The sequence below is a fragment of the Colossoma macropomum genome, unplaced genomic scaffold, assembly GCF_904425465.1.
Source record: "Colossoma macropomum unplaced genomic scaffold, Colossoma_macropomum, whole genome shotgun sequence".
NCBI lineage: Eukaryota > Metazoa > Chordata > Actinopteri > Characiformes > Serrasalmidae > Colossoma > Colossoma macropomum.
In genome coordinates this window covers 31,144,765-31,165,365 of record NW_023494805.1, presented here as the reverse complement: position 1 = coordinate 31,165,365, position 20,601 = coordinate 31,144,765, and the positions used below count along the sequence as shown (strand labels likewise).

The following is a 20,601-nucleotide window of genomic DNA, read 5'->3' as shown; positions in this document are numbered from 1 at the left end:
CTTTATTTAAAGGGCCCATATCATAATTCATTTTTGCACAACCACTTTCCAACCACTGTTTATCACTTAGCATAAAACAAGAGGTGTTTTTTTTACTTATATCAGCCTCAGTCTTTTTTAGAATAATATATGCAAATAATCTCTGTTCTGATTGGCTACCCTGTACAAACTGGACATCTTCTTAGACATCCCACTCCAAAACCATGTGCTCCTCTTTGCGGCTATTACAGCCCCCACTCTTCTGGAAAAGCTTTACACAAGATTTTGGAGCGCGTCTGTGGGAATTTGCGCCCATTCAGTCAAAAGAGCATTTGTGAGGTCAGGCACTGATGTTGGACGAAAAGGCCTGGCTTGAATTGGATGCTCCAGTTAATTCCAAAGGTGTTCAGTGGGGTTGAGGTCAGGGCTCTGGGCAGGCCACTCGTGGTCCACCACATCAAACTCATCAAACCATGTCTTTATGGTGCTCACTTTGTGCACAGGGGCTCAGTCATGCTTGAACAGGAAAGGGCCTTTGTAAAACTGTTACCACAAAGTTGGGAGCATGTATTCATCTAAAATGTCTTTGTATGCTGTAGCATTAACATTACCCTTCACTGGAACTAAGAGGTCTGGACAAAATTTAAAAAAAAATTTATATATATATATATACATATATATATATATATATATATATTAACATTTCAAACAATTATTTGAAATCACTGATCAAATTTGACAAAACCAGCATAAATAGTTTGTTCTGTTTGACTCAAATAATGCACAAAAAAAGAGATTTCTCAGTTTTCTCAGATTTTCTGCAGATCTCCACAACGAGGGAGAGGTTTTCCCACTTGCGGCTTAAACAGCAAGTTGATTGACTCTTTCTACTGAAGGGAGGAATTTTCTCTGTAAACAGAAACCATGTTGAAAGTTATGAGCTTCCTTATTCATATTTCAACCAGTGACTGGTCTCCTCATTCATGATATATCTGGCCTGGTCCAACCCTGAAAAACAGGCCCAGATGATTATCCCTCCTCCACCAAACTTTACAGTAGGCTCTATGTATTCTGGTAGCTAGCGTTCTCCTGACATCTGCCAAACCCAGATTAATCCATCAGATTGCCAGATAGAGAACCATGATTCTTCAGTTCCGAAAGCAAGTCTCCAGAGTCCAGTGGTGGCATGCTTTACTTGGCATTGTGCATGGTGATCTTAGGCTTGTGTGCATCTGCTTGGCCACCCACTTAAGCTCCCAACACACGGTTCTTGTGCTGATGTTGCTTCCAGAGACAGTCTGGAACTCTGTAGTGAGTGGTGCCACAAAGGAGAGGTGATTTTTGGGCCTTATACACTGCAGCATTTGGCAGCTCCACTCTGTGAGTTTGCATGGTCTACTCTTCATAGCTGGGCTGTTGTACTTACAGTTGTCCGGGGCAGATCTAGCTGAGCAGAAATTTTATGAACTGACTTGTGGCAAAGATGGTATTTTATAACAATGTCATGTGTAACATCACCGGGGTCCAGCTCCAGCACATCACCAGGGTCCAGCTCCCAAACCTCCTGGATTTATACACGAGCCGCTGCCTGAAGAAGACCAGGAGGATTCTAAAGGACTCCGCCCACCCAAGCCACTGTTTGTTCTCACAGCTGCCGAGCGGGAGGAGGTACAGAAGCATAAAGTCCAGAATCAGCCGGTTCCGAGACAGTTTCTTCCCCTGGGCCATTAGGCTGCTGAACAGCCAGCAGTGCTAGTGTATCGGTCTAGGAGCCCATCACTACACCTCTGAGTCATCATCATGATGATCTACATGAATAATCTACACTGCAACCACACCACAAACAGACTCACTCTGATATTACTGTAACTACTGTATCTAGCCAACCTACCAACCTGCACATATAGATTGACATCTTGTACATCTTCTATACATATCTTGTAATCTGTAATATCTATATATCAATATTCTATCCCCTGTGTACCTGCATCTTATTTATTTATCTACCTCAGACTCACATATTGCACATATCGAAAGTGTACAACTGTACATATCATAGCTTTTATTTCATAACTTATATTACTGTACAAAATTGTATATTGGAAAGGTGCAACACTGGTGTATATATATATATATGTATATAAATGTATACACACATATAAAGTTATTTTTTGTTTCTTTTCTTATATTTTTATTTATTTTATTTATTTTTATCACTCACCTTCGCACCTGTGTAAATGTGATGTGAAAATAAACGTGATTTGATTTGAAGTCAATGAGCTCTTCAGTACGACCCATTCTACTGCCAGTGTTTGTCTATGGAGACTGCACAGCTTTTAGCAATGATATGGACCCTTTAACCCCTTACAATCCCAGGCTTATTTCATACTAAGGCTTATTATTCAGTAACTACATGGATTTCAATGCAAACTGGTTGAGCTATTCTTAGGTTATAGAAGTGTGTAAATAAACTTCGGGCCATGTAAGAGGTTAAATTAATGATTTCCTTATATAAGAAGGACTGGCTTTCAATTCAGTGAATAGACGTTTTTTTACATCGATGGTCTGTAAATCTCCTCTTGTCCATGTTTCACCACCTGTTATGCTGTAGTATCTTGGAACTGCTAGCTACTAGATGTTTTGTTACATCTGCATTGTGGGCAGTGAGAACTGCATGATAATATATTTATTTTATAAAATCATTTATTTTCTGCAAACTTTAGTGCATATTTTTATGTCTTTTTTAACACATTGTACAAAAATGAAATGCAAATACAAAATTTATAAATAATATATTATGCTTATTATTATATTATAGAGTTATTATGTGAACATAAAAGTTGTATATGTTCTTATTATTTAACTTAAATGTCCAAAAGAATTCTGAAAAATTTTTCTTTTCAAGCCCACATCTAAAGTTTTCATGGTGTTTTATGTGTATTAATGACAAATGATTACAGCAATATCTACCATGTAAATATTGCCATTTTTATGTATAATGACCAGTGAACCTACATCTTGCTTCTTAGTTGTCGATGATGGTAAAATAGTGATATATATGAAAAATAAAAATAAAAATTCTCCTGGGGTCTATTTTGCCTTTTAAAAAACATTATTAGCCAAAAGCTAAACTCAAAACTATTATAAAAACAATGTTTCAGGCATCAGGTTGCGTATTCATAACTATTTTGTGTAACAACTTTGTGAGAGCTAGCCTTTAGAGGCATTATGCTCTTCAGACGTCTGGATCCCATAATCATCGCTGTGAACAACGCTTACTTGATAAGAACAGAGCATTTTACACCAAACCACTCTGAATGACTTTGTTTACATCTTAACAACGGAGTAATGTGGAAATAAAAAATGGTGGAATTTCCTTTTAATAAGCCCCTTCTAATATTCCCCTTAAAGGGGAACTCCACTGACTTTTTAAAATGTTTGCATAATTTCATTGTTGAGATGTAAACAGTCATTCAGAGCGGTCTGGTGTGAAATGGTTCATTTGTAGAGAAACTTACCGACTCTGATTTCTTTACAGTGGTGGTGATAGGAACCAGGGGTCCTAATATCTACAACACTAATATAGTCATTTTATTTACTCTCCACAACCACCAGTGAACCTACACGTCTTCTCTGTTTTTATATGTGACGTTAATGATGGTAAAATAGCAGAAAATCAGTAAAAATAAGTTTTCTTTAGGGACTATTTTGCCTCACAACACCCTGCATGTACCCCTCCACCGTGAAAAGATTAAAATAAATGCATTAACACGACATTTTAGACCAAAACTTCTATCTTTAAACAACGTTTCAGGCACCAGGCCGCGTTTTCATAACCATTTTAACTTCCAGAGAGCTAGCCTTCCGAGGCATCACGCTCTTCAGACGTCTGGTTCCCATCACCATCACTACGAACAATTCTGACATGGTCAGTTTCTCTTGAATGGAGCATTTCGCATCAAACCCCCCAGTTTGACTTTGTTTATCTTATTGATGGAATAATGTAGAAATATTATTTTATTTAATTGCCTCAACACAGGGTTCATCTTAATATTGCTGATATCATTTAACAGAATAGGCTTTATCAGACGCTGAGCCAAAAGCTGCTGTAAGTTAGGATGCACCCGCGTTTTTCTTCATATAAACTCGGATAAAATAGGGGTCTCGCCGGTCACTCATAGTATTTGACATCTATCGCCGTAAATTGAAACGAGCCGTCTCGGGAAAGCCCCACTGATAACAAGTAGGCCGCATTGACTACCTCGCCAACCGAACTCGCTCTCTGACCGATCTCGATTAATGGAGCCCGCCCAGTAATTCCGCACGCCAATTTGACGGGCGTATACACGGACCAATGGAAACGCTGAACACCGCCGGCCCCTTGCAGTGCTGTCCAATCACAGCGAGGCGGATGGGAATCGGGGACGCGCCTTCGACGTTGCTGCTGGCAAGAAAGATAGTTCCTGCTCTACGCTGGCCGTTTCCTGTAATCGTACAGTGTTGTGAGACGGAGAAAGCCATGTGTGTCGACGCTAAGGTAAATTTAGTACCCCGAAATTATAACGGAGAAAGTTAGACGAGTGAACGGTAGCGTTTTAGTGGTTATTGTACCCGAAAAACCGACCTTGCCGAGTCGAAACAGCTTTGCGGCCTTGTCCGTGTCTATACGTAGCGTACCTTACTCAGGCTATGGGTTTTGTAGCACGTTGCCTTTGGTTTGGTCCGGTTTGTTGATGAGAGGGGGATTGAAAGGGAGTCCGAGCGAGAGTGATGAAAGTAAACGACGGAGGGTTCAGTTTTACTCCGGCGAGCAGTAAAAAAAGCCTGCAGTCTTCCCAGTCACACTTTTCTTGTACACACAGCAGTATGAATGGCTGTTGAATGTAACGTTAGCTGTTGCTAACATTAATAGGTTGGTGCAGAGTCCGTTCAGCAGCAGCCCCGTCTCAGAACTTTCAGCCAGTTATCTCAATAGTTTTCCTATTCTGAACCACAAACATCGCAATTTCGCTTACTTTTAAGAGTTTCTACCTGCAGCTCATTGGACTGTTATTGATTTCGTATTGATGCACCTCATGGTTGACATGTTGGTGTGCTCAACCTGCGATTTGCCGGCCATTTAGCTCATGTGGCTCATTTGAAATGTACAGTATTGTTCACGTAAGTGATCCGCTTTGGCTCATCCCGAGATTGGCCAACGTTTTAGCACAAGTGGATCATTTGAAATGTGCGGTGTTATTCCTGTAAGTGATCCGCTTGAGCGCATCCTGCGATCGGTCATCCGTTTAGCATGAGTGGACCATTTGAAATGTGCAGTTGAAACGTCCGCTTGCCTTTGTTTCCCCACTTCACACTAGGATCTCACTTGCCTCTATCAGGGCATCGAAGGACTTTCTTGGTGAAGGGCAGTTTCCGAGAGTAAAGGAGAGGAAGGAGGGTGGGGTGAACAGGAGGACCCTCTTTTCCTTTGCCTCCCTCCCCACCACGTTGTCCACCTGCCATCCACTTCTGCTTGGAAAACTGGAGGGTAAATGACTGGAGAGCTTGATTTGCCAACTTGAATGTAAGTGCCTTACAGTCTGTACTTACGAATCACCACCGCCGGGACAAAACCTTGTATCTCATTTTTTCAATTTCTTTATTTTTTGCAGATTTTTTTTTACAGACATGGTAGTTGCCCTTTAGAATGTATTCAAATTTCACAGTGAATGGACCAAAAGGAACAGCTCCACTCATTTCCAATATTAAATGGTTAGGATGAAGACAATAACAGAATTGTTATTATAAGGGTGCTGATAGGAACCAGACTGCTGGAACGTGTAATGCCACCGAAAGCTCCTTCACAGATAGGTATTACACAGAATAGTTATGAATGTGCTGCCTAATGCCTGAGACATTGTTTAACATTAGTTTTGATAAGATTTTGGCCTAAAATGTGTTTTAAATTCATTAATGGTGGAGAGATATCTGCAGGGTGTTATAAGGCAAAATAGTTCCCATAGAAAACCTTTTTTTCCCCGAACTATCACTATTTTACCATCACATATTAAATCTCAAAAGACACTTTTCGGTTCACTGGCCTTTTTGATATACATAAAATGTCTATGGTTCTATTGACACCTTGGTTCCTGTCATCACCAATGTAACGGGGTCTCTGAGGTTTCTCTACAGTTAACTATTGCACATCAAATCACTCTGAATGAATTTAATTGTGTTTAACTTCCATTCGAAGTGGGAATATATTTGTCCCATTCTATGGTTTGATATACAAGGTTTTGTCCTTTTAGGCTGTACCGAAATACTTTCAAATGATTTTGCCACACAGTTTCTAAAACAACCTTTCGCTCTCTGTATCTGGTGGACAGCTTCCGTAGCATCGCAGGCTGGGCCTTTTATTTGCATTCCTGTTTTTCATAAACTCTTTGACAAGATGGCGGATCCAATTATGGACCTGTTCGATGACACGCCACTGTTTAACCTGGACTCCCTGCCGGAGGATGCCTTCTCTCAGGGTTCTTCAGACCCAGTTGAGGAAGCTCTAAAATTGGCGCTGGGTCAGGTGGATCCCCCTGTAGATCCAGCCCCGGACACCAATGTCTCTGTCCTTAGTGACCCTACCCCTGACCCTACCCCAGCTCCAGCACCTGCTGTTCCTTCTGTACTGATCCAGACACAGCAGACAACCCAGGTCTCCCTCACCCAGGCGGTGTCTGTTGCTTCCGCTCCGGTTTCCGTTCAGGCAGTGCCTCAGACGTCTCTCCCCATGGCCAGTAGCAGTGGTGCTTCGACTGCGGTTCTGCTGAGCTCCCCCTTGGCTGTGCCTGTGTCGGGGGCTCAAGTGACCACACAGCAGTTACAGCCCCAGCAGCTTACTGCAGTAACGCAACAGACTGCAGGGCAGGCAGCTCCTAAAATAGTGATTCTGAAGGGCCCTCAGGGTCAGGCCCAGGTGCTACAGAGCGTTACGGGAAATGCGGGCTCACCAGGGAAGCTCACCATTGCTCGAGTTCTGACAGGGACCCCTCTCAGGCCTGGAATGTCCATCGTCTCGGGGGGGACGGTATTAAATACTGCCCAGTCTGCACAGGGACAGGTGAAGGTTGGGACGGGTGTCCAGGAGCTGGTGCAGTCTCCAAACGGACCCGTCAAGCAGGTGCTGATGGCCTCCTTGCCCCAGACGCAGTCACAGGTACAGATACCTACACAGGCGCGGCTTGCTCAGACGCAGGTGACGCAGGTGCCACAGCTACAGCTTCAGACCCAAGCACAGCCAGCACAGGTGCAGACACAGGTCCATGTGCAACCCCAGACGCAGGCCTCAGTGCAGGCACAAGCCCAAGCACAGGTCGCTCTCTACAGCTGGAAGTACAGCAGCAGTTCGACCACAAGGAGTCACCCTGTCCACGGTCCCTCAACAGGTCAGTTTGACTTTTATTTCTCCTTTACTGTAGTCACTCACATGGGCAGGGATTTTTAGTGTCTGTGCTCTTTCATTGAGGTGTGATGGAACCCAAAATTGCAAACATTGTCTTTTGTACAAAAGGACTTTTCAGGTATAATATGGCAAAAATAGAATGTCGTGATGCTTGAAGACCTTTTCACAATATTTAGTTTATCTGAGCTTTGGTAAGTTGGAGCAATAAGACATCAGTAGTGGCATATTTCAAAAGTGCAATGAAAACTATGAATACATTGGCTTTATTCAGTATTTCGCATAGTAGATTCACTACATCTAGTTAAACAGGGTTCTCTTTGTTTTGAGGTGTACAGTTGTTCAGCGCTCTTTAAAGAGTAATTCTACGGATTTTTCTTTTTTTTTATTTAAATGGTTAATATGTAAACGTGAATGGCCTATTCAGAGTGGTTTGATGCTAAATGCGCTGTTCAAGAGAAACTGAATGTCAGAATAGTTCACAGTGGTAGTGATAGGAACCAGACGTCTAAATGAATGAATGAGTTGAATGACTCTAAAAGCTCCCTCACAGCGAGTTATTATGTGAAGTGTTTAGTTCTGAGAAGTTTTTGGCCTAAAATCTTTTTTGTCATGTAGGTTCTTGTCATTTCGGATAGCAAATATAATGGCTTAAGGCTGGCCTGAGTAATTTCAGTACTTGAGTATTCATTCATTCATTCATACATCACGTTAATACTTGATTCTCAATTTAGTATTCAGAAGGTTTGTCTTTAGTCATACTTTCCACTGGCTTTTTAAGCTGAAGGAGCGCAGATGCCCAAGATCACTTTAAATTATCGGACAATAGGAAAGTTGCTCAGTGTGAGTGTACAATAAGATGTATACCATGGAGGCATGACAAGTTTGATGCCATGAGTGTTACAAGTATTAAGGCTCTGGGGAAGGCAACACAGGCAATGCTGCACTCTCAGAAATAAAGGTAGTAAACTGTCACTGGGGTGGGACCCAAAAGGGTACATCTCAGTACCTTTAGTCAGGGAACATAATTGTACCATAATCCATTGAAATAATATTTTCTAAGTTGTATTGTCTCCACACCCCCCGTCTCGTCTCCAGACTTTTTATTTTACTGTTCTGTTTTAAAACATTCAGTTATGAAGAGGTACAAATATCTACTTTTCACCTGGAAAAACTTATTTAAGGTTCACAATTGGACCTTAAAACCACTGTTGTACCTTTGAGGGAACATTCACATTGTTTGTACCTTGATGAATGAAAAATGTACCTGCACAGAACCTTTATTTCTAAAAGTGTGTTGTTATGGACTCTCTCAGGCAGAGGAGTCTGTCGCAGGTGTGGAGTTTAGCGACTCTATCCAGCGACTCTTTAGGTCCCGACCTGAGAGCTGCTTGACTGAGCTCAACCTGGTCTGCGTGTCGCCCTCAGTATGTTTTTTGATGATGAAAAATTAATCAACCACTCATAAACTCCAAAAGATTTGGCTCGTTAAAGCTGTATTTTAATAAATTGCAGATTCTATTATAGCAACAGACACGCAAGGCATGCCAGCTGCTCGGCTTCAGCCTAACAGTGAATACACTATACTGGATATATTTTGGACTGCAATAACAAACATTTTTGAAATAACGGATAATTATGTTTTTAAGGTTTATTTTGAGAACAAATATTCAAAAACTCGTTCGGACATACCAATGAGTGTTCAAAGTCAAATGCTGTTTGGGCCAGCCCTAAAAAAGACTGTATTAGACACTGGGACCCCTGGTTCCCAACATCACCATTAAAGGATTTCCAAGAAATCTGAGCTGGTAGGTAACTATGTCAAAAGTTTGGAAAAATTGGTGAAATTCCCATTTAAGTACTGATGACATCCGTGATATGCTTGGAATGTGACCTAATGTTATGGTGTTCAGTATCGTCATATTACCCACCCCTATTTTCCATATTATCAAATGTCACTGCTACAGGAGTAACAATGCATCATTATGGTGTAATATTGCAATGCAAAAACGTGATGGTGTGCATCGTGGAGAATGGGCATTTTATTAATAACAGCATTAATCCACAGCCCACACCGGGATGTTTATAAGCAGGTTGTGCAAAGCTGGTAAAATCATGTTTAAGCGTGGGTGTTGCATCATTAGGGAAGCTTTTATTTTCAGCAAATGTTCAGCAGAACTTTAAATTGAAATGGACATGACAGTTATGTGAAGGTGGAGGAAGAATACAACTGCAAGACCACTGGTGTGTGAGATTTGGAACAGGTTTAGGCAGTTACACTATATGGACACAGCATTGGGACAAACCTCCTATTCTTTGAATTCAGGTGTTTCATTCAGTCTCATTGCCACAGGTGTATAAAATCAAGCACCTAGCCATGCAGTCTGCCTTTACAAACATTTGTGAACGGGATGCCACCCTTGCAACAAGTCAGTTCGTGAAATTTCTTCCCGCCTAGATATTCTACTATCAGCTGTGAGTGGTATTGAAAAGTGGAAGCATTTACGAACCACAGCCACTCAGCCCTGAAGTGTCAGACCACGTAAAGTTACAGAGCGGGACGCCGAGTGCTGAGGTGCTTAGTGCGTAGAAGTTACCAGCGCTCTGCTGACTCAGTAACTGCAGGGCTCTAAACCTCCTCTGGCTTTAACATCAGCACAAAAACTGTGCATTGGGACCTTCATGGCATGAGTTTCCGTAGCTGAACAGCTGTATGCAAGCCTTACATCACCGAGCACACAATGCCAAGCGTCAGATGGAGTGGTGTAAAGCACCACCACTGTCTCTGGAGCAGTGGAAATGTATTCTGTGAAGTGACGGATCACGCTTCTCTATCTGGCGGTCTGATAGACGAGTCTGGGTTTGGCGAATGCCAGGAAAACATTTCCTGCCTGACTGCATTGTGCCAACTGTACAGTTTGGTGCAGGAGGGATAATGCTATGGGGTTGTTTTTCAGGGGTTGGCCTAGGCCCCTTAGTTTGTTTGCTGCCAACTTTGTGGGAACAGTTTGGGGAGGACCCTCTTCTGTTCCAGCATGACTGAGACCCAGTGCACAAAGCAAGTTTGCTGTGGAAGGACTTGACTGACCCATACAGAGCCCTGACCTCAACCTCATCTGACATCTTTGGGATGAACTAGAATAGTGATTGCGAGCCAGACCCTCTCATCTAGCATCAGTGTCTGACCTCAGAAACTCTCTACTGGATGAATGGATTCAAAGATTCCCACAGTCACTCTCCAAAATCTCGTAAAAGCTTCCCAGAAGAGTGGAAGCTGTTTTAGCTGCAAAGGGGGGACCAGCTCCATATTAATGCCTATGGATTTAGAATGGGATGTCATAAAAGCTCCTGTAGGAGTAATGTGTTGGTGTCCCAATACTTTTGTCCATATAGTTTATATGGTTTTATAGGTAGAGCTTGAATATCTTGGTCAGAGGTTCTGAATCCCAAGAACCAGCGGTCTTAATCATCAGACACAACTTTTCTGAGTAGATACTGGTGTGACAAGCCTGTCAGTGTTAAATATAAATCAGTCGTTTATGGCTGCAGTCTGCATGATTCCTTCTCTGAACCAGTGATTCTTCATTGTTAGGGCTGCCAAAGGGTATATTCTCAGGGATGTCATAGCCATCCTTGGCCTAAGAGAACTGGCTATGCCCTCATTGGGTGGTAAGTAAGCATGTAAAAAATGAACTAGTGATGACTGAACGGCACCACTTCAGCTCTAATAGTATTCAATGAAGTACACGTTAGGGCTGTACTGTTTTATTTGGTTATTTGTTCATTATATTGATATTCATTTCTCTATGTAATATTTAGAAGTTCTTTTCTTATTCAGCACTTTGTATTCATCAATCACAGAAATTGTAGGCTAAACTGCAATAACTTTCATTAGCAAATGCCTTTAGATAGAATTATTTATGCCTACTGGGTATAGCTTAAATTAAATATATAAAGCTTATATTAAATATAAATTATCCATATATATATTAATATATAGGTAAATTCTTAAACCAATATATTATTGTTTATAATGGTGATTTTAAGAACGGGTATTCTAGTATTCAAAGCCTGTAAATTGCTTGTTCAGACCAGCCCTAATACATCCCGCCCCCCCACCCCCCGTGGGCTATTCTAAAAGGCAAAAATTAAACAGTACTACTACTGAGACCAACACTACTCAGTAAAAGATACTAACAATCCTGATCAACTTGAATCGTGGTAAAATTTAGATTTCTTGATGAATCGTCAGGGTTAATAATAGGGTTAATAGCAGGGATAATAATAGGGTTAGTAATTGAGTTAATAAGAGTTAGTAGTAGGGTTAGTAATACGGGTTAATAACATGGGTGTTACTGAAATAAATGTAAGATTGTCCTTTTTCAGTGCACTGGTGAAATGAGGGATCTCGGAAGCTTATCATGGACTCTGGTTCTAGTGCTTCTAATACTGCTAATCCTGCATTTTTAATGCCACCAACTTTAGCAGAACCCAGAATGTCCAGAAAAAGCGTACAGCTGTAGCATTTTGCTGAAAACACAAAAACTCGACTGATGGAAGCCAGCTGATTGCAAGTTTTAAAAATGTTTTATTTATGTATTTATTTTACGCATTTTTCATTTTATCACTTGCAATTTCTGTAAAAAGTAGATGGAAACATGTTGATTAACTAGTTGATACCCCATAGTCTTACACATGGCTCATGCCCAAAAAGTTGCGTCTAATTTGTTCAGATTTCTTTATTATGACACTGTCATAATCATTTTGTAAAGAGCTTCCATCCTGTATCACAAGCTGTAGGTGTTGCCACGGAGTCATAACTAGCTAGTCTTCTATCTCAAAAGCAACTAATGCATACTGGATCTAGTTGTCCGTCTAATGTAGGTACATGTCCACTTCGCTGCGCTGCATTCTGTTCATTTCTACGGAGCGCTCTGCCGGGTTGTGTATGCCGCTTACGGTGTGGTGAAATCGTTCTCGACATGCAGCAAAAAGGTGTAGCAGATTTCTACTTTATGCAAAGGAGTCCAGCAGCTGCTTTACCTTTAGCCAATCAGACAAGAGTGAATGGTTCATTAAGAACCTGAAATGCGGTGGCAAAAAGTGGGTGACACTTTATTTTGAGTGGTCCTTTTAGATGAAACAAGTACACAACAGATTCTAAGTAACATGTCAAACATGTGAGGGTTAGGATTAGGTTTTGGGTAAGGTTAGGGTTAGGATTAGGCCCAGGGTAAGGGTTAGGTTTTGGGTTGAGGTTAAGGTTAGGGTTAGACAGTGGTGGACAAAGTACAAAAATCATGTACTTGAGTTAAAGTAGAGACACACAAGGTAAAATATTACTTCAGTAAAAGTAGAAGTTCCTCCCTTTAGACCTCCACTTGAGTAAAAGTACAGAAGTATTTACCTTCAAATGTACTTAAGTATCGAAAGTAAAGGTACTAAAAGATTATGACTGTGTCCTATTAACATTTTTGTAAAGCAAAGTTTCAGTTTAAGATTTATTTGCAGATTAGTTACAAGTTTAAGTTTAATAAAAACTTGCTTTAATCACAGGTTCACAAATGAGTTTTCCTTTACTATATTACATCTGTAGGTCTCTGTTCAGAAACATAAACTAGCTAAAAGAAATTAATTTTAAATTGAATGTTTATATAAATTCAGAAAAAAGACATGTCAGTCACAACTGCATATGTGTACATATTTCTATATTGTGGTCTATTTACACAAAATTAGCATAGTTCCACAATTTCTGTTGAATAGACTCTCCCAAAATTTTACGCTGCTGCACTGACGTTGAACCGTGTGCTGCACTGGGTCGGTATGTCCAACAGGTCAAAACAAGCTCAAAACAAAGTGCGCGCTGTTTCCTGATTGGTGTGCTGCTTCGCGCTTCATTCATTTTGACATGTTATGTTTTTATACACACATAAACCAAAAGGAACGACAGATTTCGCTAAATGTAGCGGAGTGAATGTAAGATATTTGACTTTGAAATGTGGTGGAGTGAAAGTACTGAAGTATTTCCATTTTTGGTGACTTTTTAAAGTACAGATACACAAAAAAACTACTTAAGTACAGTAACAAACTACATTTACTTAGTTACTGTCCACCACTGGGGTTAGATTAAGGTTAGGGTTAGGATTAGGGTCAGGGTTAGTATTAGGTCCTTGTTTGAGGTCAAGTAAGGTTAGGTTTTGCATAAGAAACATATTAACAACACATCTACTAAATGTAATTAATGTATCAACAGTACATCAAGATATTTACTTCAGTGTATTCAGATGCTTCACTACTGCTACTTCACTGATATGTTATAAATGTGTTACTGATAATCTGTTAAGAGTTTGATTACCTACAAAGGACCACCCCAAATAGTGTTACCAAAAAGTGCCAGTGGACTCTGTCAGAAGTGTGTGATTGGTTATGAATCTTTTTTTTTTCCAAAAATGCAGAAAATAAATCTGCCTTTTTATTTTTGAGCATCTCAACCTTATTCACATCTTAGCTTCACTTGCCAGCTTAAATGCATCAAGTCAAGAATGCAGATGAGGGAGCTTTGTAAACATTAATTGTGCTAATGGCTAATTGCAGTCTGACATTCCTGCATTGGCACAGATTTTAAAGTGCAGCTGGACATTTTTGAATGATTTGATCCATATCTGAAATTGTTTTCTAAGGGTTTTAGAATGTGTGCTAAAGCATGAACTTTCCAGTGTTTATAGTGTGAACCTGAAAGACGTTTTGTATTTAAAACAGAAACAAAACTGTGGCAGGGCCTAGTTGTTGCTAAGGAACACAGAATGGGCTTCCTCTTTTAATTAGGTCTGAGCCTAATAAAAGGTCTTCAGTGAGCTGTTAACAACGATTAACGAAGGTCTTTAGTTTTAAGTGGCGGTTTTTTAATTCATAACTTTAAGCTCTCTAAGCTTTGATTACAGAGCACTTGGGCAGTTGTCGTCCATCGTCGGGTACTGTGTTCGACTCTGCTTGGGTCAGCTGATTGTTGTGATTTGTGGCATTCCTAACACGTGTGTTGCCGACAGGGAAGTTGCAGAGCACCGTTTGATGGACAAACTACAAAACCACAGCATTCATAACATGATTTTGTTTTTTTTTATTGTCAATTATCGGCTGTTGTAAATGCTGGTATGATTCATCTGCAGCTCATGTTGGGTGATAAAATCAACATGAGATTTGGTTTGTTTGGGTTTGCAAACTTTTTTTGACTTATTTTGGTCAGTGTTGTGGTAGGAACATATATTTGTAGATAAGAAACGACTGGTCAGCGAGTATATCGCTGCTGTTTGGAACAAAACCTCGTATCTCCATTTTTGTCATTTTTCAATTTTTGACATAATTTGAAAAAGCCTGTTGTCCTTTTACATTGTTTATAATTTCATGAAGAATGGACCAAAAGAAACGTCCCAAAATGACATGGAAAACATTCTGGTTCTATTGACTTACATTAAAAGTAAATTATGTTTTTTCCTTCTCCTGTAAAATTACCATTTTGGAGAGGTTTTGTTCCAACAGCAGTGAGATATATTGAAACATTTTGATTTTATGTTTATACAATGTAGTTTCAATTGAAGAGGTAATTTGCAATCGTGATTTAATGACTTATTTTTATGCCTTTGAAGACTGAAATTCACAGTTGTGGGACGTGAATAAAACTGGCATTTTGACCCTAAATATGCTTTAAAAATGACATTTTCTTCTAACACTAAGCAACGATTATGTATGTGAAAATGTGTCATGACACTAATAAAACAATTTCTAAGTTTCTATGAGCATCTACTGTCAGGTCTGCAGTTGCAGAATTATATTATGTAGTTGTATATTGTGTATTGTTTTAATAATGAAATTGTTCATTATTTTTAAAGAATATTTTTGCAAGACTGATTGCACAAGCTTAAGTAATATATGGTCTATAATTCTCATGGTGTAGTGGTTCAGTTGAGCAGGTTTATTAAAGAGGAGTTCCACCAATTTTTCAAAATGTGTATATATAAGTCGTTAAAACGTAAAAGTCATTCAGAGCGGTTTGGTGTGAAATGGTTAACTTTAGAGAAACTTACAGAATCAGATTTCTTACAGTGGTGTGGTAGGAACCAGCCGTTGTGATGTCTACAACACAAATATAGCCGTTGTCTGGTTCCTATCACCACCACTGTTAACAATTCTGACTGTTAGTTTCTCTTGAATAAAACTTTTCACATCAAACCATTCTGACTGCCTTTGTTTACATTATTAATTAAAAAGTGGAATTCCTCTTCAATAAATGAAACAAACCTTCTGTTTAGAAAGATTCAGTTCAATGAACAGATCTTTACATGTAAAGTCATTGTGTTTTATTTCTTTCCCAACTCTCAGGGCGAAGCGAAGAGAATCACGCTGGTGCTGCAGCAGCCATCTCAAGGTGGGACTGCTCAAGCAGGAGCAGTGACTCTTGGCACCACTCCAGCTTCAGGGCCTGGGCAGCAGGGCCAGCAGCCCAGGCTGGTGTTGGGCTCTCTGCCGGGGAAGCTGGTCCTTCAGGGGGGCCAGCTGGCAGCTCTCACCCAGGCTAGAGCAGGTCAAACAGGGGCACAGCCAAAAGTGCTCACCATCCAGCTGCAAGTGCAGCAACAGCCCAACCAACAGGGAGCCAAGGTGAGTGAAAAGACCTGATGCTTCTGCTGTGGTTTGTAAAGATTCCTGCACTGTTGAAAGGGAATCAGTGCAGGCCTCACTGTATGTCAGTTGAGCCATATCTACAGTGATATTTAAAGATTTGCGATATGTTGAGAGACACACTGATCCACCACCCAAATAATACCTGCTCTGCGGTGGTGCTGTGAAGGTGCTGACCACTGGACAAGAGAGTAAAATGGGCCTAACAAGGTGTACAGAGAAGCAGGTGAACTGCAGTCTATAATTGTAGAACTACGAAGTGCACCTGTATGAAAAGTGGAGCTGATAAAATGGACAATTAATGTAGATACAAAAAGGTAAACTCAATAAAGTGGCCAGCTGGCGTATATTGTGATTGATTACTGTCTGCATATTACTGCTCCAAACCAAAACTTGGTTTTCTGTAACGAAGTTACTGAATTAAACGTGTACCTGAAACTGAAATTCAGAATTCACTTGGTTGAAAACTGAAACTGAAGCCTGAAAGAAATGAGTTTTTATAGATAATCATCTGCAAAAGTTGAACATGTTTTGATGATTTTCTAACTGAAAATAAGTTAATACTTCCTGTACAGGGACTTGAATGTGGCATTTTTTTTTCTGCAAATTTTTATTTATTTGCCAGATTGAACATTTTAGGGAAAAAATAAAGCATAAAATATAAAATGTGCCATAACTTGTGCACAAGCCATGTACTTTGATTTATATTTTTCCCCAATATGTTAAACACAGCAAACAAACAGTAACTGTACATAAAAATGTGCAGAAGCATGTTCTTTGTAGAGAAAAATCAACATCACATGTAATTTAACCAGGGGCACCCAAACATTTGCATACAATTAATTATATTTTGTTGTTTTTAATGTGCTTTTGAGTAAATGTAAGAATGGAAAGGAGAACTTGATAAGACAAATTTAAATTATTAAAAAATAAATATTAAATGCAGAGAAATAATTAGCTGTTATTTACTATTATTTACTAGCTACTCGTAAAACCCAATAAAGAAACAAACGTAGCTGTAGAGCTGGGCTGTATGGCACAAAAGTAGTGTCATGATATTTAAAGAAGTTTTTAAAGAAGACACGATATGTCTCGCTATTTATTTTTGGACATTTGATAAGGTAGAGGAAACAAGGTACTGTCATATTACCAAAAAAAAAAAAAAAGTCACATCACACACAGTCACTCTGTTTTGCTAAATCCAATTTAAGTGTTCATTATTTCTCTTTGTAATCAAACCTTTACATCTAAACATTTTCTGTTCACCTCACATTTTTCAACTCGTTTGTGAAGTACTAATACTAACACTGATACTAAGTGTAATAGAAGTGCTACATTATTTTATGTATTCTGCTAAATACCAAAATAGTGTAAACATGAACTTGAACTTGGTGTTTATTGGCTCTCTCTGCAATGCATTCATTGTGCTTTGTACTGCTGTACGTCTGCTGTGCAATGCTGTGCGGTTCTCTTTAGAGCCTGGCAAAAAATCACATGAAGCAGGTCTAAAAGCCAACCTTTTTGTTTCTGAGTAGTTTGAGATGCGCTTGAACTTCTTCAGATTTAAGCCAGAATGACGCAGTCAGTGCACTAAACTGTACAGTAAAATGATGAATTGGGGCGAGTTTACATTTTATCCAGGGGGATAACATTTAAATATGAATCAAACTCATTGAATATGTGGAAAAGAAGACGCTCACCTTGTAAGAACGGATTCGTTTTGTCAGAAAATTTATATTTTGTTCAAGAAAATAACCTTTGTTTATCCCACTTGTCTTTTTATCGAAGCAAAACCCCATTGTGAAGTAACAACTTACAGAACAGCCTTTATCCTTAAATATTTCATAAATATTTCGATCCACAGCAATTTACAAGACAGGTTATTCTGATCAGTAAACTCTTATTGCTATATTGTATTGCTACACTAACAGACCAGATCAGAAAACCCAACACTAGACATCTTAGGCTACGTTTACACAGCAGGTAAAAGTGGCCCAAATCAGATTTTCTTACCAAATCAGATTTTTTTTTTTTAATTTATCTTTTAAATGTGATCTGTATGCCACATCAGTCTGAACAGATCAGCTCCTAAACCGACCCGCATGCGCAAAAGAACAGTGCTTCACATGGCGGCTCATCCAGAGGTAAACAGTCATGACGACCAGCAAACGCCAGTCACTCCCGCAGCTTTCAGTTTCGTCTTCGCCAGCATCACAGGAGCGAGTATAAAGTTCCAGTGGTTGACAGCTGGACTCATCACCCACAATGTGTTTGAGTTCACTGCAAAAAGGGCACGTTATCCGGCCACGGCCGCCTTTCGGCCGTTCCGTTCGAAACCTCTTCGAGCGGGGGGGGTGGTTGCGATACGTCTCCTAGTTTTTCGGTACAGAAACATCAGCCTAAATGTTTGAGTCTCAGCAGCGCGAAATTATGACGAATGTCGTGTTGGATTGACGTGAAAGTGGCGTGAATTCCGATCTGGCTGTTCAGACAGAGTCGCATTGCCGCAAATCGGATACGTGTCGGATTTCAGTACCACATATGAAAGCGTCTCAAATTCAAACTCAGATTCAGTGCGTTTTTTGCTGTTCACACTGCCACACAGACACACTTCTGTGTCACATTTGAGGAAAAAGATCGGATTTGGGCCACTTTTACCTACTGTGTAAATGTAGCCTTAGTCTCAGCAGAAAGAAACTGTGCCATCTCTTGGAATAAGACAGAAAAGAGTTTGGTAATCTTAGTCAAACAGTGGGATTCAAATATGTTGATATATTCCTAATTAAACAAAATATGGAGACATGGACCACTGTGTGCCTGTACTGTTTTTAAACCCTGACATATTGCAATAGTATGCTGTATTGATTTGTTTCTCCCTCCACTAATTGTTTTTCTTTTTTGTGCAGTTTCAACTGGTTTCTGGAACACCTAATGCGAGTGGTAGCCCCCAGGTGGTTCAGATCTCTCAAGGCCAAGGAGGACAGAGAGTGGCGGTGCCTCTTAAACTACTGCTGCAGCCACAGGTCAGGAGTAAAGTTTATGTTGGGAATCATTATGGGTGGACTTGTCCTTATTAAAAAAAAAAGGGATATTATTGAACTGTCTTTATTAAAAGGTAACATGTCTCTGTCCTTGTTTAAACTCTGAAAAGACACATAAAATATTAAAGCATTGATTTTATTTATTCCTCTCCCCCGATCTGATCCAAGTACCTAAATGTTCTCAGATGATACAGCCATATAAATTGGCAGCCAGAGGGCAAATTGATGCCGTAGTTTCCTTCATTCTTTCATTTTTATTTATGTGCGCAATGTGACATGCTGGACAGATATGTTGTGTTTTTATGCACTACTATTTTTAAAACTACCATTTTATGACTTAGGTCAATTTAATTTGATCCTACCTGATGATTTGACTGTCAGGTACTTTAATATTCTGCAGTGAAACCACTTTTGAATCACATTTGTGTGATTGTGAGTTTTTAAGTTATTATATGTAATAACCATTTTATAGCTTTATAAATACGCCATTTAATGAGTGTTAAAATACAATTGAACATTCTAAAATACATGAAAACCTGCCTACCAGGGACCATTTTTTCATTTATTTAATTTATAGACAGTACAACCATGAAATACAAGCCCACTGCAAACATTGCACCTTTCCCCCCCAAGATAAAACAGTTTGGGCACCCCTGGTTTGGACAAAACGTAGCTTGCTCAAAGACAGTCAAAACACTTGCCCAGCAGATATTAAGTTCATATATTCCTCTGTAAAATAGTTCCACACTGCAGACATTTGCATCTCTTGGTTACCTTCTGAGCACATGCTTTAATTCTGCTGGTTGTGGATGATGTTCATTTACGTCACGTCTACAGTGGTGGTGTAAGTACAACACAAAGTTGGAACTGGGTAAGACTTAATATAGCCGATACCTTATCCATTAAAATATGCCTGGATCGGATTGGGACAGCCCTGTTTGAATTACACTGACATTTTCCTTCTTTCTACTTTGTTTCTCCTAAAGACAAGCTCAGCTTCCGGTGCTGGGGGTGCTGTTTCTGTGGTCAAAGTCATCAATACCTCAGCTGGCTCTGCTGCTAGCTCTGGCACCACAGCTGCCTCGACCGGTGTACGTGTGGTAAAGGCCCAGGAGCCCCTACGGAAAGTGGAGACCCTGTGCAAGCAAGAGAAAGCCAATCGCATTGTGGCTGAGGCCATTGCTAGGGCCAAGGCCAGAGGTGAGAGGAACATCCCGCGCGTGCTCAACCAGGACGAACTGCCTACTGGGCAGACCTCCGCTGACCTAGAGGGTGCTGCGACTCCCGTTGGGGCCAAGAAGAAAAGCGGAGGAGGGAGCAAGAAGAAAAGCCCTACCTCAAGTGCCACTGGGAAAGTCGCGGCCAGTGGAGAAAAGAAGGTTAAGGTGAAACCGGCTGGGGCTGTGGTGGCTGGAGGAGCAGGAGGCGGAGGCAGTGGCAGTAAGAGTAAAAGCAAAGCGAAGCCGAAGTAAG

General features: G+C 40.2%; 1 protein-coding gene across 1 annotated transcript in view; it reads left to right on the top strand.

Moving 5' to 3' along the window:
* The first annotated feature begins 4,404 nt into the window (after positions 1–4,404).
* chd8 (chromodomain helicase DNA binding protein 8) overlaps positions 4,405–20,601 on the top strand; it is a 54,777-nt gene continuing 38,580 nt past the window's right edge. Inside the window, 7 exon segments of the mRNA XM_036596335.1 lie at positions 4,405–4,516; positions 5,358–5,542; positions 6,345–7,330; positions 7,332–7,397; positions 15,788–16,066; positions 18,994–19,110; positions 20,115–20,596. Of these exon segments, the coding sequence (XP_036452228.1) occupies positions 6,410–7,330; positions 7,332–7,397; positions 15,788–16,066; positions 18,994–19,110; positions 20,115–20,596 (1,865 nt within the window). The 5' untranslated portion in view covers positions 4,405–4,516; positions 5,358–5,542; positions 6,345–6,409.